Source organism: Pristis pectinata, chromosome 29 (assembly GCF_009764475.1).
Source record: "Pristis pectinata isolate sPriPec2 chromosome 29, sPriPec2.1.pri, whole genome shotgun sequence".
In the NCBI taxonomy this organism is placed as follows: Eukaryota; Metazoa; Chordata; class Chondrichthyes; order Rhinopristiformes; family Pristidae; genus Pristis; species Pristis pectinata.
The window spans coordinates 3,723,886-3,751,539 of record NC_067433.1 but is presented as its reverse complement, the minus strand read 5'-3'; the positions used below and the strand labels follow the sequence as shown (position 1 = coordinate 3,751,539).

General features: G+C 43.4%; 1 protein-coding gene across 2 annotated transcripts; it reads right to left on the bottom strand.

Moving 5' to 3' along the window:
* Nucleotides 1-2,920: 2,920 nt before the first annotated feature.
* Nucleotides 2,921-25,854, bottom strand: LOC127584342 (VIP36-like protein). 2 transcript variants are annotated; one of them, XM_052041055.1, is made up of 9 exons: nucleotides 25,716-25,854; nucleotides 20,163-20,284; nucleotides 19,417-19,534; nucleotides 16,951-17,033; nucleotides 14,774-14,806; nucleotides 13,192-13,353; nucleotides 10,704-10,818; nucleotides 9,767-9,886; nucleotides 6,525-7,376 (listed from the first exon to the last, which is right to left on the bottom strand). In XM_052041055.1, the coding sequence occupies exons 1-9, from the start codon at nucleotides 25,846-25,848 to the stop codon at nucleotides 7,234-7,236; spliced, it is 1,029 nt and encodes a 342-aa protein (XP_051897015.1). In that variant the 5' UTR covers nucleotides 25,849-25,854; the 3' UTR covers nucleotides 6,525-7,233. The 2 variants fall into 2 exon arrangements, with proteins under 2 accessions (XP_051897016.1, XP_051897015.1); XM_052041056.1 differs by lacking the exon at nucleotides 14,774-14,806 and having other exon boundaries at nucleotides 2,921-7,376.
* Nucleotides 25,855-27,654: the final 1,800 nt, after the last annotated feature.

Sequence of the window (27,654 nt, the reverse complement as noted above, 5' to 3'; positions counted from 1 at the left end):
CTTCTCTGCACACCTATTGATGTCTCATGAGTGAAATGCCTAGTCCCTGCTTATTATCATCGGGGCACAATAAATGTGTCAGAGTGCTCCTGGGTTAGGGACAGATGAGGGAAAATATCTGGAGGCCACCCAGCTCTTAATTGCTTCCCAGTGGTTATTGCTGGAAAGTCAGATTTGGGTTCAGTGCAACTGTCTCCCTGTTCCCCTATCCCACAGATTGCACACTCCAATCAGCTGCCCACACACACCATCTGGATGTGTACAATCACACTTAATGTGGGTTTTGAAGGACAGCCCATCCTGGGGGAACTTCAGAAGCTGTGGTAGAGAGAATTCGAGGGGAACTGAAGTAAAAAAAAAATTCCGGCCATGTTTCTGATGAATACTGCAGACGATCACTTACAGCTGATCATGTCATAGTTAGCAGATCAGTCTGTTGAAATTCTTACCATACTTACTGCAGGCAGTTCACTGCACTAACTGGTGAATGAAGCCAACACTACCACCATGTAATAAACTAGGTTTTATTTTATTATTTTTTTTCCTTGAATTTGTTTTCTTAACAGAACGCTATAGCAAACTTTTTGTTGCAGTCCACTAGATTTCATAGAAAGAAAAAGTGACAAGGAGATGCTGGAGGCAGAAGCCAGCCAGTCTCAAGGTGAGCGGCTGGGCCTGGAGGGAGCAACAACCCAGAGCATGTGTCCAGCATGTTACTTTCCTTGATTACGTTTGCTGTTGGCTGTGACTGAAAAAGCAGTTGGGTGTGTGTGTGGATGACTGGACATGAGGGAGTAATGACAGTGCATAATAGAACACTCATTTGTGAAGATTTCAAAAGGAAACTTCACCCAACTGAAGCCAGGAGGCTTCACCCTCCAAAGCTGCCTCCACTGCTGTCATCAAAGTTACACTGAAGAGTTTGAAGAATAAGTGTTAAACTCACAGGAATCAATCACTTCATATTTAAAATGCAGTGTTTCCTCTTGCCAGCACTTTCCAGAATGCTCCATTTACTTACAAATTTTTTAAAAATCTTTTTAATAGAATTTTTTTCAAAGCATTTGCTGAGATAACATATAAAATATTTTGTATTGTTAAATATATATCCAGCCAATGTAAATAAAACCCAAATGGACTCTGATTTTGCTTAGTATTGGTTTTGTTTGTAATACTGAAAAAAGCAGGCCCCTGGGAAAGATTAGAGGGGAGACTGGAATCTGATTGAGGGTTTTGAAAATTCTCTCTGTACAAGAACAGCTACGGGAGTGAGTTGGAGGCTGGGTCCTAATGGAAGTGTTTATATAACGTATATAGTATCTATAATGATTAACACATGTTGTAATTTGGTGGCACCCAGCAAAGGAAGAAGGGCTTATTAAAAATGTCTTGATCTTTAAAGATTAGTTATTTGGTCTTTAATTGTCTTTCTGAGATGTCCTTTTACATGATGTGACTAATGATTTGATAGTCGTGATCCAAATTTGCCAATCATACTCGAGTCCTAAAAGGCCCAAGATTTTTTTTTTGACTTGGCTGTTGTTTAGATATATTGATGTGTATTGCCAACTTTGCTAGAAGATTGAGTTTCGTGATTAAAATTTAAAATTTTATTTACAGTGTGGTAACAGGCCCTTTCGGCCCAGTGAGTCCGCACCGCCCATTTTAAACCCAGCTTAACCTACCCATACGTCTTTGCAATGTGGGAGGAAACCAGAGCACCCGGAGGAAACCCACGCAGACAGTTTGAAGGGAGTGGGGATGTTGCTGGGGTGTTTGTAAATCCCAGTTGGGAAGGGAATGAGTTGCGGTGGGACAGTGGGACACAGCGGGGTGAGGGAAATTGTGTGACATTTAAAGCTTGGAGAATGGGGAGGGTGACAGCCAAAGCTGACATTATCAGAGGCAAGGGACAGATGATCCCTCAGGTAGCAAATGGTTTTGAGTGTGGAGAACAACGTTGGGGTGGGACGCCAGAAAATAGTCTTCAGGAGTGAGCTGCCACAGGAGAGCACAGGTGTCTATCCACTTGTGGAAAAGGGAACTGTCTGCCCAGATGTGTGCTTATTGTACAGAATATAGGATGGCACCTGAGCACAGGTGGGATATGGTCTCTGGATCCTAGATGCTGTATGGGGCTGTGGATATTGGGCACCGTGTTCAGATGCAGGATGTGCTTCATCTAGCCACTCATGGAAAGGGGTTGAGTGTGTCCAGATGTGGAAATTGGATTGTTTTTTGTGAAACAAGTAATGACTTGAAAGTTGTAATCCAAGTTTGCCATCCAGATGTTGAAGCCAAGAGAAAGAGCAAGTCCATTATCCTGCATTAACCATGATTCAGTGTCAGCACTTCTGTCAGAAGTGGCCAAATCCCTTTTCAATCTGGGCTGACACTTGGTGCAATACTGAGGGAGTGTTGTATTGCTGAAGGTGCTGTCTTTCGGAAGAGATATTAGAGAATCACCATCTGTCTACCCAGTGAGATTTAAAATATCTGTTGACGTTATTCAAAGAGGAATAGGAAGGTGTTCTCCCCAGACGCCTGGGCTAATGTTTATTCTACATAAACAAGCTCATGAAAGACATTTTACTGAATGAGAACATTGAGAGGCACTGGGTTGATTGAGCAGCTCCTGGTGGTGCCAGAGCACAACAGAGTGAGTAACATGCTGGCCTTGCCCACCCCACACCCTGCTCCATTCAGGGCCTCCAGCCCAGAGGAACATGACCTTTAGCACATCCACAATTCTCCATCATGAGCAGGCCTCTACAGCCCTCAACATCTCCCTGTATTAGCAATCGACCTATAGTTCTCCCACCAGCAAAATGCAAGACCGTGAACTCCACACCACACTGAATGATATGTGCAATTAACCAAGTGGTTTTGTTTTAAAATAATTTTATTCACAAAACTCACATTAAAGTATTATTCTCTTTGTCCAGTTTGCACTCCAGACTCTCTAGTATCCACCAGTCCTGGAAGGCTTCCAGTGAGCCAGTGGCTAGATTGTGCTCCCGCTCCATGGACACCTTAGCACAAGGTGCAACCTTGGTCAAGGTACAGGCAGTTGGCTTGGATAGACCCTTTGGACTGTTGCTAGACATACAGTTATCTTAGCCAGGCTCATGAGCACATTGATGAGGAGGTCCCTCAAATGACTTATCCCTCAGCTGCAGTTGGCCTGGTAATAGCCTTACTAATTATATAACCTTTTCTATACCAGACCTGGGTCCTTTACATTGTCTTCTCTAACAACATCCCATACCTTGATCAGTGTTGAAGGCACATGGTAAAGTATTTAAAACAACTCAAACAGATAGAACAAACTTGGGCTTTATATTGATTTCCACACATTGTTTAATTATACTTAAACAGTAGCATAAACATAGGTTCAACAGTAGTTTTAAACAGTGCTGCCTGATTAGGGCAAGAAGAATCAGTATTACAGCAGCCCCTCTATGGGTTTCTCAATCTAAAATGTTAACCATTTCTCTATCCATAGATGCTCTCTGAACTGCCAAGTGTTTCCAGCATTTTCTGTTTTTATTTCTAGGTTTCTCATGACCAGAGTATTTAAAAAAAGACTATTCTAAACAAGTTCTTGACTGTAAATTACAAAGGCAGTAAATGGGCTTTGTGCAAGTCTTTCCCAATTGCACATGCACCATTTAACTGAGGCATGCTGTTTTTGTGAACAAGGACTAACATCACAGCATTTCACATGATGCACCCACTTTTCAGAAGATACATTAACAAAATAACCTTTAAAACTTTTATGAAGTTCAGTCATATAAACAGTTTGGGAATGCCATTCTTCCCAAATCCCTGGTGTTTTATTGAATTAAGTGTTAACTTTTAACCTTAGCATTGCCACTAAAAATGAACAGGAAGGAATTTCATATTTACATACGGCCCCTCCTATATTGAATTCATTTGTAGGCACAGCTGGGGTAGGCAATAACAGGTCTTTCAATTTGTACATTCTACATCTTTGAAAATCTGAACTGTACTCAAGAGCATTTTCATTTCATTGCAGAGAAGTCAATTCGAGCAGCTTCCTTGTGGGCTTCGGAGAGTGCTGTAGTCTTACTGCAAAATACAAAACTCTTACACATATTTTGAATTAGACTGTTCTGACATCCTTCCTTGAAACTCCTGATCAAATTTGCACAGCAAAGAAAAACTTTGTTCTTCATCTCATAGCCAGTGACATCCTTGCTCTCCTTTACTCCTTGGTGCTATTTCACCCCTTTTACCCTCACAGCTTTACAATAAAATACCCAGCAATGTAGTTCTAAAGTCTCCTGTAATTTTCCACTCAATGTTAGTGTGCTGAATCCCTACTGACACTGCTCATCTCTGCCCACCATTGCCCTCCCTCCTCCACATTTACTTCTGGATTTCATTATCAACAGGTGGTAATAGGTTTTGGCTGAACATTGTTACACCTATTGCCAATGCTGCATTTTTTTTTTAAATTCAGGATTTGGTTATCAATTGCAAGGCATTTATTGCCCATTCCTAATTGCCCTTAAGCCATTCTACAACCAAGTGGCTTACTAGGTCATTTTAGAGTCAGGACATTGGTATGCCTGGATTCACATGTAGGCCAGAAAGGGCAAAGACTGCAGCTTTCCTTCCCATATGGACATTACTGGACCAGATGGGTATTTAACAATGATCCTGTAGTTTTTCCAGGTATCATTACTCATAACTAGTTAAATTCAATTAATAATCTGGAACTAAATTCTACAGTTGCCATTGTTAAGATCTGGATTACTAAATCAAGTAAATTAACCATAGATTTCCCTCACTGCCTATGATGTGGGAGACCAGGATCAAACCAAGGTGGCAGTTACCCTGCCAGTACTCACCATCTGGGCACTTGGCAACTAAGGTGCTCTCAGATACTGCTGAATGTAAGAGTGGTTTTCCTGCAGTGGCTTTGGCAAATGGGATCAGAAGACTGAGGTTCACCACATCCAGGCCATTCCCAGTCACAGAACTTGGCAAGATGACAGGAACACAAAAGGCAGTTAACTTCAACAACAATAGCCTGATTGCAATTCTTACCAAGAATTCCCCCATCTCAGGTTTGCACATTTTCTGAAATTTTCTTTTAGGGTAGAAACAGGAGAAATGACCTTTTATCTTTGATTTGCAGTTCTAAATTACAATAGGCTCCTGGAGGGAAAGAGTATCCAAACGCCAAGACCCATGCCAAGGTTCAGGAAAATTTCTGGCTGTTCCAATGATTAACTGGCTCATCTATCAGGTGGCATATTAGATTAATAGATCATGATCACATTGTTAGCTGTGGGAGCTTTCAAACACCACAACTGTCACTACATTCCAAAGTACTTCATTGTGTGAAAAGTGCTATATAAATGCAAGTATGAATTGTAAAAGGCCTCAAGGCTACAACACAGGATTGGTCAGAAGGGAGAAGATAATATGGATTGGAACTTTGCGTATTATATTGGCAAGCTCCTTTAAAATTACAGCAACACTATCTGTAATGGAGTGATGGAATACACCATAAACCAATAGGAAAAAGTCTCACTATTTTTGCAGTATCTCCAAAGTCACAATTTCTCCTCTTCTCCCTGGAGCTCAGAGACACACAATGAATTTCACAGACAATGAATCGTGCCAACACAGATTGACACAAATGCTTCACCCCATTGCCAAATTACTATTAGTCACATACAGGTAATGGTATATGAAATAATTCATATGGTGAGGGCAGTGTAATAGTCTCAACCACTGGTGTTGGAAAAGCATAAAAATCTGAAGTAAAAGGACAATAGCAGTTGGTTATGGCACCAGCTGAGCCCCTCAGATTTAATGAAGTCTCTGGCCTGAGGAAACATCCCCAGCACACCACCACAGATGCCAACTGCTATGCTCTCAATATTGTTTAACTCCTGCATGTTGTTTGTTACTGTTTACACCCTTATCCTTGCTCTCACTAGTTTATATGAGCAGCCACTTAAATGTCACTGACCCCCAGCAAACCCTTGTTCCTACTTCACCATCCCCAAACTAGAAACTCAAGGTCAACACATCAGGAAGCAGAGGCCAGCAAACCTGCAACTCCCAAGAGTAGCAAAGACTAAAACAGCACTACCTTCCTAATAGACAGCAAGTTGCATTAATGATGGAATCTCAAATGTACCAAGCATACTTAGAGACATGTCCTAAATACACTCCATCAGCAGTGCACATCTGCACTGCACCCTCACCCTTTACTGTGGAAGTGAAGTAAATATCATGGGAAGCAACCACTCAAAACAAAAGCAGTTGATCTGCAGTTCCGCCTGTCTTTAGATTCCCAGCAGGTTATGGGTATTTATTCTGATACATTATCAAAACAGAAATAAGATGCATTTTATTCTTGCTCCTATCACAGGGAAACATTTGAATCACTCACTCATACCCCACTCCCACACCATTTGTTTTTAAATCTATACTCATTTTAACACAAAATTATGAAACATTTCAAGTGCCTCTTCTCACTACCCTGGAAAATAAACACAGGTGAAAGTAACAAACTCACACTACGAGGCATGGCAGTATCAACTGCACATAGTTCAAGTGTTCTTTTGGGTTAGAATAAAAAGGGGAACAGTCACTAAACGACTTTCTTCCTCATTTTGGTTTTGTTTTGTTCAAAAACGTTCTTACTTAGCAGCTGGAAGTGGTTTTGTCAGCTTGAAAAAATATTCTTGCGAAGCACTTTCAAACTCTTCAATGCCCGCTGTGGCGATTAGAGGAATACTACAAGATTCTCCACAATATTTAGGGAGGATCTGTACTGGATGTGCAGTAGTCCTAACATCACATTCACAACACACAGCAGAATGGACGTGTTCAGGGAGGGAAGGGCGTTGTAAAACTCTTCCTTCACTTTTGTCTTCCAGTCAGGTTATTTCTGCAGTGCATTCAAATAAATGGGATGGAAGTCCTCACCATTACGACTGTTCTCTCTTCCAAACCATGGAATTCACCCGTCAATTGCTTTGGGACAGTGGGGACTCTCATTAACCTCCCCCAAGTACAACACAGGGTCAAGTAGGTGTGGATCTTCTTGATAGCAGTATGCAGAGTAACAGTGAAGAGACAACTTGGTGCTGATCCCAGTGGAATGAGGCATCGTTGACGAAGGAAAATAAACCCGTACTGTGCCTGTCCCCAGACTTGGCCCACAACCTCTTCACTGCCTGGGCCTCAGTAGAAGCGTTTACGGCTCTGCTCCTGCCACTTCTGGAAGACGATGATTCCAATTACAGCAAGCACCATGAGACCCACAAGCGAGAAGAAACTGATGAAGAACAACGTCACGCCACTCATTGGCTCAGAATCCAGATCATCTGCTCAAAACAACAACTACATTAGTAGCATTCAGCACGTCAGGCATTGGTGACACATCACACAAATAAATCTGGGTTGTTAGCAGATCCCTGCCAACCAATGCCATTTTACAATTCTCTGTTTTCAAATCCTTCTGCACATAATCACCTCTAGCCTTACAATTGGAGATATTTCCCCAGGCTAAGAAATCTAAAGCCAGGGGTCATGGTCTCACAATAAGAGCTGGGGTGAATCATTGGAATTCTCAATCCCAGAGAGCTGCGACTCAGGCATTGAGCTCATTCAAAACTGAGATGGATAGATTTCAAGAAAGGATATGGGACATTGCAGTCAAGTGGTGCTGAGGAAGATCACCCAATGGGGCAGCAGGTTAGAATCAACTGGCTGACTCATGCCCTTAATTCTCATCTCTCCTTTTCTCCTGTTTATCTCCACCTGTTTCTCCCCACCACTGGCAAGCATACCTTGGCCCTGAACTCTGGAATTTGCTCCCTGTACATTACCGCCACTCTCTAGTGTTAGGACACCCCTTGAAATGTGTGACTTCTGCGAGGCTTTTTGGTTATCTGCCCCAATATCTTCTTTCTTGACTCTGTACCATTTATTTACCCCTCCCCCACAACCACCGCCCGAGTGAAACAACTTGGAACATTTTCTGGTGCTGAAGGAACTGGCAAAACAAGTTAAAAGCTAATGCTTGCATGACCAAGCATCAATAAGCTGCTAATCATTCTGCTTTAATTCAATCCCTGCTTTTTTATGAAATGGTGGTTCACATTTATCAAGCTAATCCCAAAGTGCAGCACAGCTCTGATCTGTTTGGGTACTGCATCTGTTCCTGCACCAGAGGTGTATTTATACTTGTCCAAAGATGTCAACAACTCTTGGGAGAGTGAGTGATGGCACAGCTGTGAGAATTTCAGTCACACACTCCCCGTCACTAGGGCAAGGGCACTGCAAAGGCAGAGGGAAAATTCTTCTCAGAATCCCTGATTTAGTACAATATCAGTGGTCACATTCCAATTTAAATTACTTCCATTAAAATGAAGAACTTTCTGCACCCCTCCCCTGCATCTTCCCAGGTTCATTTGTATTTAAGCAATGATGTTATTTCACAACATAAGCTAATGAATCGTAGCTGAAGCAATGAATGTTTTAGGTTCTACTGGTAAGTTGCACTACACTCTCTGTTGATGGTCTGCAGATTGTGTTATTTAGACACGAATCGACCTTAGATAAGATTATCTGCTGAAGTCAAGTCTTGCACTGTTGAGCTCCATGTCAGGTACAGTTTCAATGTAAATTCAGCTACAAAGCTGGGCTGAAGTCTCCATTCCTTCGTCACTGGTGCTATGCCTCCAACACGCTAGACCCTAAAGCTCTCTGCTTTTGTCTTCCTTAATGGTGCACCTTAAAACCTCCCTCTTTTGACTAAGCTATTTATCAACTGATCTAATATCACTACGGCTTGCTGTTCGAAATTGTCTTTTAACAAACCTGCATTATAGAACTGAAAGACATTGCATAAATCCAGGTTGTTATAGGCTATTTGATAGAAAGTGATTGTTACGATTAATGACAAACTCCATTACTGAATCCTTGGTAAAAGGGGGAAAAAAACAGGCATTGATTTATATCATCCTAAAATTCCTATTCTGTCATAAGACAAATGCTAACCGACCCTGCAACAATGCTGAGTGGGGCGGTTTGTGTACAAACATTCATGGTTAGAGTGATCCAGAGCAGCCAGTGTAATGAAGCCTGCAGTAAGTTTCAACATCTGCTGGTCACAATCCAGCCCTGCATAGTTTAAGAGATTCTAGGTTCGGAGTGCAGAGGGTTTGAATAATTTGCATTAAATTCTAGTTTCAAAGATGCACTTTGGTCTCTCCAATTAACCCATGCAAAAAACAAATTTCTGTAAAATTCTAATCAGCAGCATATTCTCCAGAAACTTTATAGCTCACTTCGACTATTTTTAAATGAATGGTGCACATTTAGCAACCGATGCTAATTTGTGGCTTGGCTCCTCTGTACACCCTTGGGTGCTAAACTGGTTCTCAATTTAAGATAACTGTCAAAAGAACTAGGGTCTGCTTGGGCAGGGTGGAGGAGAGAGGAAAAACAGTGTCACCCGAAAGGGTGGGGAAGCAGATTCAGTAATAAACTGCAGATTCAATTCAGGAATTGGTTAAATACCCGAGTATCAACTGTTTGAAGAGCTACAGGGAAACAGCAGATTGTGACAGATCACAAACATCCTTCACAGGCACCTACATACAGTTCACCTCTTTCTTTGCTGCAAGACTATCCTCTCTCTGGGCTGGCTGTAATTCTATCTTCTAATGACTGCTCTATGTTTTTGAGAAATCGGGGTGTTTTCCCTTACCTCCTTGCGGGCTGAAGTTGTCCACACTGGGAACAAACACTTGCACATCCTCTTCCTCCTCTTCTGGTGTCCTTTCCACTGTTAGCTGATAGACTTTTATTGATATAATGTCGTGATTATCTGCACAAAAATGAAAGACTCACGTTAATGGCTGTCACTTCCAGAGGCAACTTTAACACCCAACGTCCACATTCCTACAGAATCGATCAGGATTGGGAATCTCACTTGCTTCCCTCCTTCCTAGTCTGGCCACCCTCCAAGCACTCAGATTAATTTGGGCACAGTATCTTCTGTGTCTTCCTGAATCAGTTCGACACTAAACAGTGCCTTTGCAAACTCAATACTCCAGAGGACTGAGGAAGTCTTCCCAATCGCAATATCCACTCAGTGGTTCACTGGACAGAATCAGATGAAGTGGACCCTTCTGCCCAGTGGAGCTAATCCTCCACAAGTACCAATCCTACCATCCTATTACTCTAAGAGTCACACACCTTGGTGTCAGTGGGTAGCACTCATGCTAGTCATGAGACTGTAGGATCAGGTGCCACACCATGACATCTAGGTTGTAGTACTGTGGGAACCAGGTCAGGGGTGCTGTGTTGTCATTGAAATATCAAACCAAGACCAATTCTGCTCTTGCGTGGATACGAAAGATCTCATGGCACCAAGAGCAGTGAGGAAGTTTCCCCTTGGGGTTCTGGTCAATACATGTCCTTCAACCAACATCCCCGTAACATTAGCCATTATCACTTGGGGGCTGCTGAGTTGCCACATTTCCTCCATTAGAACAATGGCGAACTACATTCAAAAAGTGCTTCATTGGCTATAAAGCACTTTGAGATGTCATAAGATCAAATTCTCCACAGAAAGTCTCCCATCCTTTCTCAAGCACTTTCCCAGAATGTGAAGATGAGGGAAAGGAAGGGGACAAGCCTACCTGTCAAGTCTCCAGTGGCAGAAGAAGCACCAAAGTAATAACCCATTGGCAGTCTGACACCTGTAATATCAATGCAGTCTTTCCATTCATTCTTGCCATCAATATCAATCATTACCTGCAAAGGAAAAACATCCATCAACTCCGTGTTCTACAAGGGTCCTTCAGTGTCTGACCACTGTCAAGATAAAACCCCCATAACAGAGCAAGCTTCCATCCAAACCTGGGGTGAATGGCAGAGAGAAATACTTAAACAGTGCTGATAGTTAGAATCATATTCATTACAATTATGGCTCAAGTCATTCCCACATTCCTGTCACTAAAATTCCCTTTCCAGCCCCTCCCTTGGGCAGCTGGCTGCTTAACTGGAAGACAGTTAATCAAGAAATCCAACAGGGAATCCAGAAGAAACTTCTTGGTGAGAAAAAGGAACTTGCTTCCACAGCAAGTCCATAAGGAAAATAGTATTGATGTATATAAGAGTAGGCAGGGCAAGCCCGTAAGAGGGAGGGGAATGGAGAGTTAAACAGATTTAGATGAAAAACTCCTGTTTGGGCCAAATGACGTGCGCCTGTATATCCTGTGTAATCACATAAGAGAGTGGCACAACTAGAGACACCAGACACTCAAGTTTAATCCCAACCTCAGATATCGTCTGTGTGGAGTTGGCACGTTTTCTGTGACCACGTGGGTTTCCCCCGGGTACTCCAGTTTCCTCCCACATCCCAAAGTCATGCCGTTGGTGGGTTAATTGGTTGCTGCATACTGCCCATAGTGTGTACGTGAGTGGGGGAATCTAGGGGGAATTGATGGGAACATCCATAGATCCCTCAAGGTTGCCGCGCAGGTCGATAGGGTTGTTAAGAAGGCGTATGGTGTATTGACCTTCATTAGTCAGGGGATTGAGTTCAAGAGCCGAGAGGTAATGTTACAGCACTATAGAACTCTGGGCAGACCACACTTGGAGTATTGTGTTCAGTTCTGGTCACCTCATTATAGGAAGGATGTGGAAGCTATTGAGACGGTGCAGAGGAGATTTACCAGGATGCTGCCTGGATTGGAGAGCATGTCTTATGAGGACAGGTTGAGCGAGCTGGGGCTTCTCTCTTTGGAGAGAAGGAGGATGAGAGGTGACTTGATAGAGGTGTACAAGATGATAAGAGGCATAGATCAAGTGGACAGTCAGAGAATTTTTCCCAGGGCGACAATGGCTAACACGAGGTGGCATAATTTTAAGGTGATTGGAGGAAGGTATAAGGGATGTTAGAGGCAAGTTTTTTTTTATTACACTGCCAGCAGAGGTTGTGGGGGCAGATACATTAGGGACATTTAAGAGACTCGTACAAAGACACACGAACGATAAAGAAATGGAGGGCTATGTGGGAGGGAAGGGTTAGATAGATATTAGAGCAGGATAAAATGTCGGCACAACATGATGGGCCGTATGGCCTGTATGGTGCTGTAATGTTCTATGTTCTCATACAGGATTGGTGTAAAAGGCTGGTTCGTGGTTGGTGTGGACTCTTGTGGGCCAAAGGACCTGCTTCCCTGCTGTATGACTATGACTCAGATGACTTATTGGGCAACCACTGGTTGAAGATGGACTGTAACAGAATACTCAGTCACAGTAAGCATCATGACAGCAGGATACAAGGTCAAAGTCTGAGCAGGAAATCACAATAACTTGAAGTTGGTCTGCAATGCCATGACTCAGACAGAGCAGAACCAGCAAGAACACACACTAAAACTTCCTGATATATTACAGCATGTGAAAGACATTTTGGTAACACTACACAAGAGAGCAGCAAGAATAGGGCTCAGCTCTCTTAACTTACAAGATTTAGAAGAATGTAGATCTTGATGTGTCACACTCACCCATACAAAGAGTTGTTTTGTTAAAATGGGTAAACAGGCACACCAGACAAGTGGTGCACCAATGACTCGGTGTCACTGGTGCTCCGAGGCAGGACTAAGAATTGTGCAGCAATGCAAAGCATCTGCAGGCCATTTGGTCCAAATGTGGTCAGCATGGTGGTGCTGGATAGTATAGCAGCCAGCTCACAACTCCAGCAACCCAGGTTCAATCCTGACCTCCGTCTGTACAGAGTCTGCACATTCTCCCAGTGACTGCACTGGTTCCTCCTCGGGTGCTCCGTCTTCTCCCATGGACGTGCTGATTGGGAAGTTAATTGCCCGCTGTAAATTACTGCTAGTGTAGGTGGCTGGTGGGCAGTGGGGGTGTGGGTTGGAGTTGGTCAGGTTAATTGGTACCTCTGAGAGAATAGGTTACAGGGGAAAAAAGTGGGGGGGTGTAGAATGGGGTTGAGAAGATTGCTCAAAGTTGGCATACACTCAATGGACCATTTCTACATCAATAGAGGAGGGGTAATAAGGGATTGCTGGGGAAGACCACAACTACTACTTTCCAGAAGACAAGGCCCCTTGGTCAGTTCTAAAAAGCTGTAGTCTGGGTTTCCTCACAGACACTCACCGTGAGCCTCCTCTTCAAGTAACGAATCACAACAAAGGTGTCGTGGTTGAGATTTCTCACAAGGGCAGTGCATCCTCCAATAGTTGTAGGTCTACCATCTCGTGAGTGATCGTAGGACATGCTCCCGTTGTTCACCATTGCAGAAATGTATGGGAAAATTCGCTACGAAGCCAAAATCAGAATGTTAAAGGACTGCAACCTCAATTATATCCAATGAACACACACTCAAAAGAAGCAAAAGAACAATCCTACAGCACAGGTTTCCAATTTTATTTAAGAGATACTTAAACAAGTTGATGCTTGAGCACAATGTATTTTAATATAATGTCCTTTCTTTCCAGACCCCACCGCAACAGTGCACCCTGCCCTCAAACAATCTGCTCCCACTGGGTAAATCTCTGGCCCAGTACTAGTAATTTCAATCATTTAGTTACAGACCCTACTCTGATCCATAGCTTAAACATTGTTGTGTCCACAACCCAGCCAAAACCAGCAAACCAAACCCATCTCTGGTAGAGGTGCTGAAAGAGCAGCTCTTTCCAATGATTCTCAGTGTGGTGTGGAACTAAGTCAGTTGGATTTGGGAGGTCCCAGGTTCTTTGTTTGGTTTCTCCTGAAGTTAACTAGGTTGGTGAGAAGGTGTCACTAGTGGACAAAAATATCCAGTGATGGACAGTCTTCAACACCGGCCAGAACATCTGATGGGAAGAGCTCAATGAAATTTGGAGGATTACGTTAACCCACCAACACCCCACTCCCCCAGTCTTTGCCAACTCACAAGCAAAGCCCCATTCTCTCCAGCAGAGCATTTTGCGAAATGCATCAACAGAAATATTGTCTTGTCACTTCGGAAAGTTTGGAGAGCCATCACTGTCTGCAGACTCAGTCCCATCAGCTCCATCAAGGGGCGGTGGGCTTGGCAATGAGACATACAAGAAAGAGAAATGACACACTGGGACAGCACATCAGTGCAGCTAATTAGAGCTGCTGCCTCACAGCACCAGAGACCTGGAAACAGTGTGGAGTTCGCAAGTTCTCCCTATGACCATGCAGATTTCCTCCAGATGCTCCAATTTCCTCCCACATCCCAAAAGGTAGGGAAGTTAATTGGCTGCTGTAAATTACCCCTAGTGTGCAGGCAAGTAGCAGAATCTGGGGGAGTTGATGAGAATGTGGGGAGAATAAAGTGTGGGATTAGTGTAAATGGGTGGTTGATGGTCAGCACAGACTCAATGGGCCAAAGGGCCCATTTCCCTGCGTTCTCTCTATGACACCTCCAGGGCCATTTAATGCCCCAATATCTGTCCCGAACATTTAACTTCTAGTAGTGCAGCACACCTGCACTCTTGATTTCTTAAAATTAATTTCTTAAAACTTGAGGGTCAAATCCTCTAGAATTTCTTCTCCAAAGACACTGGATGACAGCAGGATGTTGTGCAACAAACTCAAATTTTTTAAGAAATTAACTATAAATATAACTAAATAAAACACACAGACAGGCAAAGACACACATTCACTCTTTGGAAAAGAAATTAACACATGCCATGGAGCATGAAGATTCAGAACTGTAACACAAGACTACCTGAGTAGAAGGTGTATATCTCCTCTTCTTAGACTGCACATCCCGGAAATAATGCCAAACAGTTGTAACATGAGATAAAACAGGTATTTCAATAACTCATCATTGCTTTCAAATGGCATGCATTTCCTGCAAACAGCAATCTGCCTCTTTGGGACTAACTGTACATTTACAGACAGTGAATACCCAGACATACTTCTCAGATCAATCCCTGAAGGACTACATATTTACAAGGATTCCATTTTCTGGCAAGGATTTACAGCAATTGAGTACAGATGTGACTTCAGGCAGCAAAAATTACTATGTAAATCACAGAAATTTCCTTTTTCTCTGGCATTGAGCACAAGACATTCAACAAATTGTTCATTTCTAATTTTACTCCATAACCACTTGCAAAGGTGAATCCTCGTCACGCCAAGAAATGGAACGGGATTAATCAAACAATATAGTTTTGGTCTGACCCACCGTGAGCACGGTGCCCAGTTCCAGTCTGACCCACCGCGAGCACGGTGCCCAGTTCCGGTCATCAAGGAACAAATGTGACAGTCAAGTACTGGAAGTACAGCAGAGGAGAATCATAGAACCAATCCCTCTGCTCGACAGTCATAGCTGGGATTTTTTATCCGGAAAGGAAGTGTCAGAGAAGTGACCTTATAAACCCATGGAATGGAAAAGGTGTCCATAAAGCTCATATGCACAACTTCAACTTAGCTTTAACTGGCTGTCATCCACACTTTAACCTATATCCACTGCATGCAACATGTAATGCACAATAGGTGCATTACCCACTGCCAACCCCAATGCACAAGTCCCATCCACCTGCATTGTAGGTTTCTCAATCAACAGATATGAAGGGGACCAGGATATCAGATTTTCCAGTGAGTAACAAGTCATAATTACAAACCGATAAAAATAATCACTCATTATCTGAGGTAGAATTACATTCTCTTCATCTTCAAGCACAAGTGACATTGATGGGCTCAGTCTTTTAATTCACTAAATGGAGTGATTTGCTGTTTCCTCTGTCATTCTCCCTTCTCCCCAGTTTATTCTTACTACAAAGGTCATTGTTCCACCCATCTACATCCTTTGAAATCAAACCTATTATTTTTCAACTTATTCCTTCTTAGCTTCTCAAAGCCACAAAGTCCCATCTTACTTGGTTCCCCTGTTCACTCGTCCACCTTTGAATGCAAAGCAAATGGTCTCAAGTCCAACTCAGGACTGGAGTTCAGAATCTGCACTAATTGTTTGGTGAGGGGATATTGCATTATTGGAGGCTCCAGGAAATTATTTATATTGGTAGAAGGCTATCCCCTCCATCAGCCAACATCAGAAAACCCTGATTAAATAGCATAACTTGTATCTCATTGTGGCCTCTTAATGTGTGTAAACTACCTGTTCTGCCTGTAACTAGTAAACACACTTCCAAGTTTCACCAATCATGCAGCAGTTCGTGATGATCTCAGAGATGGGATGAGGTACAATACCAATGGAAGTTTACATTTCTTCAGGGTTTTTAAATCCAACCTTTTGCTATTTAATGGGCCTTGCAGACTAATCCATGTTCATTTACAATTGCATTCGTTTTATTCAATTATGCACCTGTTTCTCTAATAGAAGCAATTTAGAAATCTAAATTGCTCAGTTGTGCATCAGAGAACCTTTACTCAATGCACAGTGATGTTACTTTACTGACTACATTAGCACAACTGAGAAGCAACTGATCACATCATACAAGTTGTGTGTGAATTACAGAGGGAAGCCATTCAGCTTAGTGTCTGCCAAAGCCCTAAATGAGTTATTTAGGCTGCAGCACTGCACATTCTCATTCAAGTACTTATTAACAAGAAAAGCAAAGGTTTATATTTCCACCACCCGTGTGTGTGAGCAAACTTGTTCATGTTCTGAATTTCTAAATTCATGACACATTCAGGTCAAAAGGAACAAATGACTCTCATCATTGCTGCCATATTTAAAGTCTGATTAAACGGGAAAAACATGTGTTATTTTCCAGCAAGGCAATTATTACTTCAATATATTACAACGACAAAAGTCTCAGGGAGTTTAAAAGGAGCTAATAAATGCATGGGCAGAAAAGCAACTGTTGGCATATTTGGGAAATCATCTGTCCAGTAGTACACAAGTTATTTGAACGTGAACTCTAACCCTGTACTCACCTCGTGCTGTTTCTCTTCATTTGGGTAAGTATCCAGGAATATTCCGAGTCCAGTAAAGAGATCCTTACTTCCGAATACTGAACCTGAAGGAAGTGTTAACAGTGAAATCTAGTCTGCCATCCGTTACATCACTTCTCCAAAAATGCACCACACCTTTCCACAACCAATCTCCTTACCTCGATGGCACTGAATGCTGCAGGAGTACTGGCAGTTAGCCTGCCCAAGTCCTGGGGAGGAGGGGACCATTATAGACAAAGGAGACACTGAGAACTCTCCTACTCTCCTCACAAGACCCTAGGAGCAGAATTAGGCCATTCAGCCCTTTGGGTCTGCTCTGCCATTCAATCATAGCCGATTTATTTTTCCTTCTCAACCCCATTATCCTACCTTCTCCCCGTGACCTTTAACGTCCTTACTAATCAAGGACCTATCAACCTCCGCTTTAAATATACCCAGTGACTCGGCCTCCGCAGCCATCTGTGGCAATGATATAGGGCTTGATGGAACATGAAAACCACTGATCAACTCATCCACCCAAAATGAACAAAGCCAGGTGTGGCGTCGAACCAGGGACCTTGGGGTCCACCAGAATGATTCCTGGGATAAGGTGGGAGGAAGCTGTCCTGCAAGCAGAGATTGAGCAGACTGGGCCAATACTCTCTAGAGTTTGGAAGAATAAGTGGTGACCTATTTAAGAGAGGAGGGAGATAGAAAACAGGGAACAATGGACCTGTTAGCCCAACATCAATAACAGGGAAACCAACAGAATCTATAATGACGTCTATAACAGAACACCTAGAACAGAATAATAGGAATGAGCAGGGTTATAATGGACTTATGGAAAGGAAGTTATGTTTGATTAAGCTCATGGAGCCCTTTGAGGGTGTGAGCAGTAGAATATACTAGGAAGTACCAGTGCATATGGTGTATTTAGATTTTTAGAAGGCTTATAAGGTTTAACACAAGAGATTGGTCACCAAGGTTAGAGCGCATGGAATTGGCAGTATTGTAGTTGCACATGGATTGAAAAGTTGTTAACAGACAAAACACACACAGTGGGAGTGAACAGGTTTTCCTCAGGCTGCCACGGCACTGACTACTGGGTGAGCAGAGAGTTGGTGCTTGGGCTCCAGCCATTCACAATCTACAGCAAGACAGTTTGATTGATGGGACCAAGCATCATATTTCCAAGTTTATGTGCCAGAAAGTGGCAGATGGAAGTTAATGCGGAGAAACACGAGGTCATCCACTTTGATGCAGAAAACGGGAAGAGTGGAGTTTTTTTTTAAATGTGCGTCAGATCGGGAAAGGTCAATGTTCAAAGGGACATACTGAAAGCTAACAAACTGGTGCAGCATGAAGTTAGGAAGGCAAACGGCATTTATTTTATCGTGATTTGATATCAGGAGTTAATTACACAGGGTCTTGGTGAGGCCACGCCTGGAGTATTGTGTACAGTTTTGGTCTCTATCTATAAAAGGATACACTTGCCATAGAGGAGTGCAGCGAAGAGTCACTAGACTGCTCCCTGGGATAGCAGGTTTGCCATTTGCAGAGATTGAATAGATTAGGCGTCTATTCTCTAGACTGTAGAAGAATGAGAGATGATCTCTTTGAAATTTACAAAATTCTTACCGGGTTCAATGGGCTGAATGTGGGAAGGATGCTTCCCCTGACCAAGGAGTCCAGAAGACAGGGTTCAGAGTTTTAGAATAAGCAGTGGGTGAATCTTTGTGACATTCTCCATCCAGTACAGCTGTGGAGATTCAGTCATCTAGTTCATTCAAAACAGAACTTGATAGACTTCTGTATGTTTATGGAAAGGGGGGACATTAGGATACTGCGGAAAGTGGCAAAAAGGTAGATGAGCCATGATCTTGGTGAATGGTAGAGCAAGTTCCTAATTCCTATGTCAAAATTCTTACCGGCCTTGAGAGAGCAGATGATTACCCCCTAGTTGTTGTGTCCGTAACCAGTGGTGAGAATCTCAATGTAAGGGGTTGGCCATTGAGGGCAGACTTGAGGAGAAATTTCTTCACTAGACAGCAGTGAATCTTTGGAATTCTCTAGCTAAGATGGTTCTACAGGCTCAATCACTGAGTATATTGAAGGCAGAGAGTGATATATTTTTGGATACTGCACTAAGGGAACCAAGGAAGACGTGGTTACAGCAGCTAATTGCAATTACAGTAATGGCATGGAGGTAAAAGTACTCCCATGATCGCACCTAAAGGCAGAGCAGACACAAGACCCTGAAAAGCCTATTCTTGCTTTTATTTCTTATCTTATGAGTATGAATGGCTCAGTGCGACAATTATCAATTAATCATTGGCTGGGGGAGTGTGGAAGGAAGAGTGGGATTTGGGGAGGTTCTAGTGCCACCTTTTCCCTCCTGCTATTGGGTTCCAGCTAACAAATGCAGTACAAGATTTCCATCTGAAGGAATATCCGGTTCAGACACTGTACCTGGTTGCATGCGATCTTTGGTGTACCACACTGCTAACCCATCGCCATTCAGATTCTTCTTCCCTTGTCCATGGATTTTGAAATGTACCTGCACCTCCCAGTCTCGCATTAAGCAAGCCTGCAGACAGATAGAGGATCACATGCAATCTTTGGAGATATTAAACTATCACTTGGAAGAAAAGTACACTGACTTTCAAGTACTAAGCACTACAGACATTCTTTCCCAAGTTTCATACCCTAACCTAAGCCATGGATATCTTGATAAGACAGCACAGAGGAACCATTAGTCCATATCAAACCCCTTCTATCCTGGGAGTCTTTGATGGGACAGTGCAGACAGAGCTAAACTGTTTGTTTGAGCTATATTGTACTGGTCCTGAGAGCTTTTGATGAGACAGTGTGGAGGGAGCTTTACTCAGCTCCTAACCTCATGCCCTAGAATAATTTGATGGGACTGTGTAAATCGGGCTTCGCTCTGCATTTATTCATACAGATCTGAACTGGGAGTGTTTGATGGGACAGCGCAGAGGGAGGTTTATTCTGTTTCTAACCCCAGTCCTGAGAGTGTTTGATAGGACAACATAGGGGGGAGGTTTACTCTGCTCCATGTCTTGGGACAGTAGAAGGAGCTTTACTCTACACCTAGCCCATGCTATAGCTGAACTGGAGCATTTGTTACCATCACAAGTATTCATGCATTTCACTTTTTGGCACTATTTCAAAAATTAATCAAAATCAACTCTTACGACACGGTTCCAAATGGCTCCCTGTTTACTCTGTAGATCAGGAGTGAGCCGTACAAAGTGAGCTGTCACCATCGTGTTTCCAGTAATATCCCAGAAAGTACCGGAACTTGAAGCTCCCAAACCTAAAGGAAAATACAACCACTTAAGAGTGAAGGAAACCACACAAAAGCTCTCTTCAAGTCAGCTTCTCAACACATCCCGCTGGAGCCTCAAGCTGACAAAAGAAGAGTCTTTAAAAGCCTTTTTAGATACAAGGAAGTAATGAATAGATTAGATGTCTCAATTACGTCAGGGAGGAGATGTGTAGAGACACACACTTGGCTTTTAGCAAATGTAAAAGTTTGGAGTGGCACTGACTACCTTTTAGGCAATGAAGGAGACCTGGGTGAACAGAGGAGTTGTTGAACAAGAACTTCAGCTGGACTTTTTAAATACATCCAGTCAAGGAGAAAAGTCCACTTCCACACCAGCATGCAAGTAACATTTAAAACCTACACAGATTAACCTTTATACAGAGTAACTGTTAACAGGATAAGGAACTTTAATCACAAGAGAGAAACCAGGTCTCCTGGAATAAGTTAATGCAGAGGCTGAGGGCAATCACACGGAACAGGACTGTATCTGGGATCTTCACTTGACACTGTTTTTTGTGACTTGTATTCATTCATGCAAATCCTTTTAACAAAACATTGCTGCACAATAAGTGAAAGAACAGAAATCATTTTCAAGCCAAAAGGTGCCCAGTCTATGAGACCCACTTTAACAGGTAACTTTAGTACAAAAGATGTTAGCATTCCTATGAGAGAGACCGGCTAGTCCAATCGTCAAATATTCTCCAATCAACTCTCATCTCACTCCACCCGACATAAACCTGTTTCCTAAACCCTCATGTGCCCAACCAGCTTTTCCTCAAATGCACCTGTGTCAACCACAGCCAAACTCATGGTATTTTTGATTCTGTTATAAGGTAATGGATTCAAGCCTCACCCAGAAACTTTAACATAAAATCTAGCAATAGAACTCCAAGGCAGCAGTTGAGACCTCCCACCGAGGCACTATCTACTGTCACCGATGTAAATGATCCTATAGCATTGCTTTGAAGAGCAAATATTTATTCCTCGGTCATCTTCATTAAAATGGATTGCTGGTCATTATTCAAAAAGGTCCTGGCTTCTTCCTCCTTCTTAGGTGGTTCTGTCATTCGTCAAACCCAACACTCTAACAATCCTGTGCAACCCCTCAGATACAACAACATGAGGTGTCAACACTGCATGACTGAATGGGAGATGCAGCACAGACCTGTTACTCCTCCATCTTAGTCAGTGCCCCAAGGTTGAGGACGACTTACTTTCATTCTGGTTCTGGGGCGGCCAATGAGGACCCACAGACTCTTCCACAGATGGAGCAGAAGATGCCTGAAGGGACAGACGGGGTGGATTATGAGGTGGTACGCTCCTTCCCCGATCTATGCCAGACTCCTATATGCTCCTGAAGCATGGACCTCATGCTCTCAGTAGCACCTTGAGCATTAATGGGCCAAGATTCGCAGGAGTCAATGGGGATTTTGCACTTTTCCCCCTTTCTTCAAAGGTGATTTTGAGGAAACCTTCCAGCTTTTCCTCTGTCCACCTGGTAATCTCATGACAGAATGCAGAAGTGTGTTTGTTTCAGGAGAATGGTATCAGACTGCCAACAGAGCTGATTGAGTGTAACTTGGGCATCAGTGCTGTGGATGTTGGCCTTGGAGAGGATGACAACTTATCCTTCCAGTGGACTTGGATGATTCAGCAGATACAGACTTAGTTGTCTAGCTCCAGTGCCTTGAGATGCCTACTATTGACTTCTGCAACAGAGCTGTTTTTTTTAAAAATTTCTTTTAACAATCAACACCACAGATAATAAAGATACTAATATTACTACTAAGATAGCCTTTCCCAGCTCGGTACCTATGGCGGATGGATTTCCATTTTGGTGTTCTTCTGATTTCTCTCTCCATTTCTGGCTTAACGTCATTTCAGAACCCTATAGAATGGCAGGGATCACTGCTGCCCAAGATCTAGATCTTCCAACACCCTTCCTCACCACCCAGACAATCAAAGACTTCACAGAAGTTGCTGCTGAATCTCATCATCAATGTTAAATTCACTGAGAGATGGCTCCCAAGATATGGGAAGTGGTCTACATTATCCATGGTATCATTGTGGACTTTTAATGTCGGAGGTTGATTTGGTACAGCAGGGGACCTTTGTTTTGTGGACGTTGAGAAGTCCTACTGGCTTGTATGCTACATTAAACAAGTTGACGATGGAGTTGCAACTCCATCTCCAAACATTCACAAATGCAAGTTTACGTACTGCTGTTCAACTACTGAGGTTGGGGTCACCTCGGTTATAAAATGGAGGCAATGCAAGTTTAACAGCTTCCCATTAGCTGTGTAGATTAGTTCCACTCCAATGAGTGCATGCTGAAGGCGAGGTGCTACATAGCAGCAAGAAAGTTTGCAAAGTGTTGGGACTACAACACAGCCTCGTTCGACACCAGTCTGCACTGAGATTTCCTCTGATGTGAACCCATTGGCTAGCATCATGGCTTGCGAGGCAACACAAATCAAATAAAAAGTGGAGACTAATTTCTAAAGGCAGCCAAATTCGAGGAGGGGCACCAGTCTCTTCCAATTAAAGGAATCAGTGAGATTGTAAAATGCCACATTTAATGATGGTACTGCTCCTTGTATTTATCTTCATCATGCAACAGCTCGAAGAGAACTTCTACTGTGCCATTAGATGGTCAGAATCCACACATAATTTAGGGATCAACTCTTCAGCTACTGAGATGAGAGTGTCGAGGACAACCCTGGTGATGACTTTCACTTGGTAGACCGCAGGAAGGTCCCTCAGTTACTGCAGTCAGATTTCTCTCCTTTCTTGAAGATGGTCACAATTACATCATCTCCAAGGTCTCCAAAATATCCTGCTGTTCCCAGATATGGACAATGAGGTTGTGGATTTTGCGACCAAGTTCTTCACAACTGAATTTTCAAACTTCAACAGGGATATTGTTTGTTCCCAGAGTCTTGTTGTTTTTCAGACGGCATCTGGCCTTTTTGACTACTTCTCAGTCAGGAGTAGCAGCAAGGCTGAACTAAAGAGATTGCTATTGGACGGAGCCAAGTATAGAGTCACGATTGAGGATGTCTTCAAAGTGTTCCTTCCAGTGGGTGCCGACCACCTCTCGGTCCTTGATGAAATCACCTCCATACTTGGCTCTCGGTGGGCTGGGGCATTGGGTGAATGGTCTATAAACAGCTGTAACATTGCTGAGGAACCCACACGCATCATGGCCATCAGCAAGTTGCTGGACAGCCTATGCTTTATCTACCCACCATTTGTCTTTTAGATTAGGGGTTTTCTGCTGGTCCTCAGCCTTCAGGTGCCTGAAGAGGTTTCCTGTTCCTTGATTTATAGCGACGCTTCCAATCCAAATTGGCATGGATTGAAAGAAATAGAAATAAACAGGTTCTTCTCAAGTTGACTGTCCAAGACCAGTGGGGTACCGCAGGGATCAGGCTCCACACAGTGTACATCAACAAGAGGGGAGCAAACGTAACAGCTTCATGTCATCTGTGAATTTGGAAGTAAGAGGGAATGTGAGTCTCAAAGAAGATGGGAAGAGACTTCAAGGGGATACAGAGAAGCTGAGTGAGTGGGCAACTACGTGGCAGACGGAGTACAGCATGGAAAAATGCAAGGTTGTTTTAGTAGGAAACAAAAAATTGGTAACTTGATTTATTGGTAATTGGTTTATTATTGTCATATGTACCAACACACAGTGAAAAAACTTGTTTTCCATGCTGTCCATACAGATCATTTCATTACAACAGTGCAATGAGGTAGTACAAGGAAAAGTAATAACAGAATGCAGAATAAAGTGTTACAGTTACAGAGAAGGTGCAGTGCAGGCAGACAATAAGGTGCAAGGCCATAACGTGAGGTCAAGATGCTGAGTACTTAAGTAGTGAGAGACTGGGAAAAGTCCATGTTCAAAGTGATCCGGGCAGACTTGTACACAAGTCACTGGAAGCTATCCTGAAGGTGCAGCAAGCAAGATAAATGGTAGGTTCATGGAAAGATACAGCACCTAAACAGGGCCTTTGGCCCACTGAGTCAACACTAACTATCTAGCACCCACTTACACCAATCCTTTCCTAACCCATCTTATTCTTCCTCCCCCCCCACCACCTCCCCCCCCCCTCTTCCCCCCAGATTCTACCACTCACCGACACACAAGGGCCAACTTACAGTCAATAACCTGCACATTTTTAGGATCTGGAAATAAACCTGTGCAGACACAGGGAGAACATGCAAACTCCACCCAGGTGGCACTGGGAGTCAGGACTGAACCAGGTCAGCAACTCTACCAGTTGTGCTTCTCCGCTGTTCCTTGTTGGCCTTTATTGCAGAAGAATTTGAGTACAAGATGTCTTAGTACAACAATAGAGGACCTTGGTGAGACCACACCTAGCGTAAGTATACAGTCTTGGTCTCCTCACCAATATCTGCTGCAGAGGGAGTGCAGCAAGGATTAATCAGACTTGTTCTAGTGATGGGTCATAGGAGGAGAGATTGAGTCAGATGGACCTCTGTTCTCTACCATACAAAAGAATGAAAGGTGAACTCATTGAAGCATACAAAATGATTAGAGAGCTCAACAGAATGGGTTTCCTCAAGCTGAGAAGTTTGGAATCAGGGGGTCAGAGTCTCAGAATATTGTCATTTGGGACTGAGGTGAGAAGAAACAGAGTGGTGAGTGTCCATAATTGTCTAACCAAGAGGGGGAATGGAGGCTCAGTCAGTAACTTTGTTAAAAACTGATTGATAGAATTCTTAATGTTAAAGGAATTGTGGGATACGAGGATAGATCAGGAAAATAGCATTTGCAGCGGAAGATCAGCTTTAATCTTGTTAAAGATGGAGCAAGCTGAAGGCACCAACTGGCCTACTCCACCTCCTATTTATGTTATTATGACATCTGAGACTTACTCCGTGCAAATTAACTGCCAAGTTTCCCAATGATAGAGCTTCAGAAAAGACCACTGGTTGAAAGCACTTTGAGTGCTATATAAACACATCTTTTGAAATCAGACAATTGAATTCCACATTCTCATCACTTTCTTGGTGAGCAGGGTTCTCGCTGTCAAATCTTGTATGGTTAACCTCCATAATTCTGCAGTGGACTGCCTACTCTCAGGGAGAAAAAAAAGAACAATTTTAAAGATAAATTTCCTCACAGCCCCCTGACATGTATAAACCTCAGAGCTCTTGCTGTAATTGTATTTTTTTACATTTCCAGTGCTTTTGCATATCAGAAGCACACTCACACACCCTCGAGGTGTAATCTCACCAAGTTTCCATGCAACAGGCAACACAAACCTGTTGACTACAACTCCCCAGGCGTTTTGCCAATTTGCCTCCAGAGCCCCTGGTTGCGCCAACACGCAATTGGCATGCAATTTATTAGACTGTTTACAATGAGGTGCCTGAAAGAAGTTCTTACCCTGGTAGGGCTTCGTCAAGCTGTGCTCCCGCTTCAGATACTCCTCTGTCCCTGAGTCACCCTGGCCCCTACTGCAGAAAACCAGCCAGAGCACAGCCATCACCACAGCACACCACCCCCATGTCGGCGCCATGTTGCTTCTTTGGAGCGGGGGCAGGGCGCCGCGGGAGGAAATCCCACATCGCGCCACCGCTCATTGGCTGCGAGCGGACCAGCGCCGCCGTCCCCGCAGGGGATTGGTCCCTCGCGCTGTCCATCACTCGGAACCACGGCAACCTGGTTCCGCCCACTCGTTCGGCGGCCTTTGGCCGTTCGCTCCTCGCGTCACGTTTTTTTAAACCGCAGCAGCAGGCGATTGGCTGCGAGCGACGTCCATCAGATGCTACAGGTCGCCCGGTGTGAGAGTTGGGGGTTCGAATCCCGGGCTGGAAGAGTTGGAGGTGGCGCCTGAACCTGGAAGGTAGTTTATTATTCTGACCTTTTGTACTTCCTCCAGAAAATTAAAAAAAATTCCTTCCCCTCCCTCATTAATTCAAGTTTATTGTTGTCATAAGCATACATACAGAGGGTATAAACAAAACAGAATAGTACAGCACAGGACAGGCCATTCGGCCCACGCTGTTGTGCCGATTTTGATGCCAATTTATGCTAAATACCCCCCTCCTGTGTATTATCCATATCCCTCCATTCCCTTCATAGTCCTGTGTTTATCTAACAGCCTCTTAAACTCCACCGCACCGCCTGCTTCCACTGTCATCCCTGGTAACCCATTCCAGGCACCTCCCACTCTCTGCGTAAAAAAAAACTTGCCCCTCATGTCGCCTTTAAACTCCACCCCCCCCCCCCCCCCCAACCTTAAAACCATGTCCTCTGGGGTTTGACATTTTACCCTGGGGAAAAAATTCTGACTGTCTACCCTATCTAAACCTGCCTTCATTTTAAAAACCTCTATCAGGTCTTCCCTCACCCTCCAATGCTCAAGGGAGAACAACTCAAGTTTGTCCAACCTTTCCTCATAGCTCATACCCTCTAATCCAGGCGGCATCCTGGTAAATCTCCTCTGCACCCTTTCCACAGTCTTCACATCCTTCTTATAATGGGCGACCAGAACTGCACACAATACTCCAAGTGCAGTCTGACTAAAGTTTTATACAGCTGCAGCATGACTTCCTTACTCGTATGCTCAACACCCCTACCAATGAAGGCAAGCATGCCACACACCTTCTTTACCACTTTATCAACTTGCGCAGCCACTTTCAGTGAACTATGGACCTGGACCCCAAGATCCCTCTGTACCTCAATGCTATTAAGGGGCCTACCATTAACTGTATACTTTTTCCTTTCATCTGACCTCCGAAAGTGCAACACCTCACAAGTGCCATGCAAATTAGTGTTTTGCAGCAGCAGCACAAAACATCACAAGACTAGGACAAACATAAATTAACATAAATTATACAAAACTTGCATGGGTGCAAAAATAAATAACAAAATAAACATAATGAAAAGAATGCAACGTTGAGAGAGAGAAAAATATACAGTCCAAGGTAGTGTTAACATTTTACATAATGTTACAAACTCAAAAGGTTATGGCCCTTACTGGTTGACACAAGCTGCTGTCAGGTTGCCACTGGAATCTGACAGAGAAGCCAGTTCTTAATGTACTAAGAATAACGGATAATTGGGAATGCTTTACTAGTTGGAACCAAATTACATCACTTCATGGGCAAATCTCCCCTAGTCATGGGAAACAAGAGGCCAAAAGCAATACCGCAGCTACCACCATATCTGAAGACTGATTTAAAGGAGAAAAGCTCCCAGAAGTTTGCAAGATTAAGGAGGTTACAGAGAGTCAAGGATGTAGAAGATCTGGACACGTTCTGGCCCAATCAACGTAAAAAATGGCCTGTGAGACTCAGTCCCATGTATTCACTTAGAAGTA

Coding starts and splice junctions, on each gene's coding strand:
- LOC127584342 (XM_052041055.1), bottom strand. CDS start 25,848: ATGGCGCCGACATGGGGGTGGTGTGCTGTGGTGATGGCTGTGCTCTGG. Junction 19,535..20,162: donor GAGCCATTTGGAACCGTGTC/GTAAGAGTTGAT, acceptor ATCTGTCTGCAG/GCTTGCTTAATGCGAGACTG. Junction 13,354..14,773: donor GATATACACCTTCTACTCAG/GTAGTCTTGTGT, acceptor TTGGCTTCGTAG/CGAATTTTCCCATACATTTC.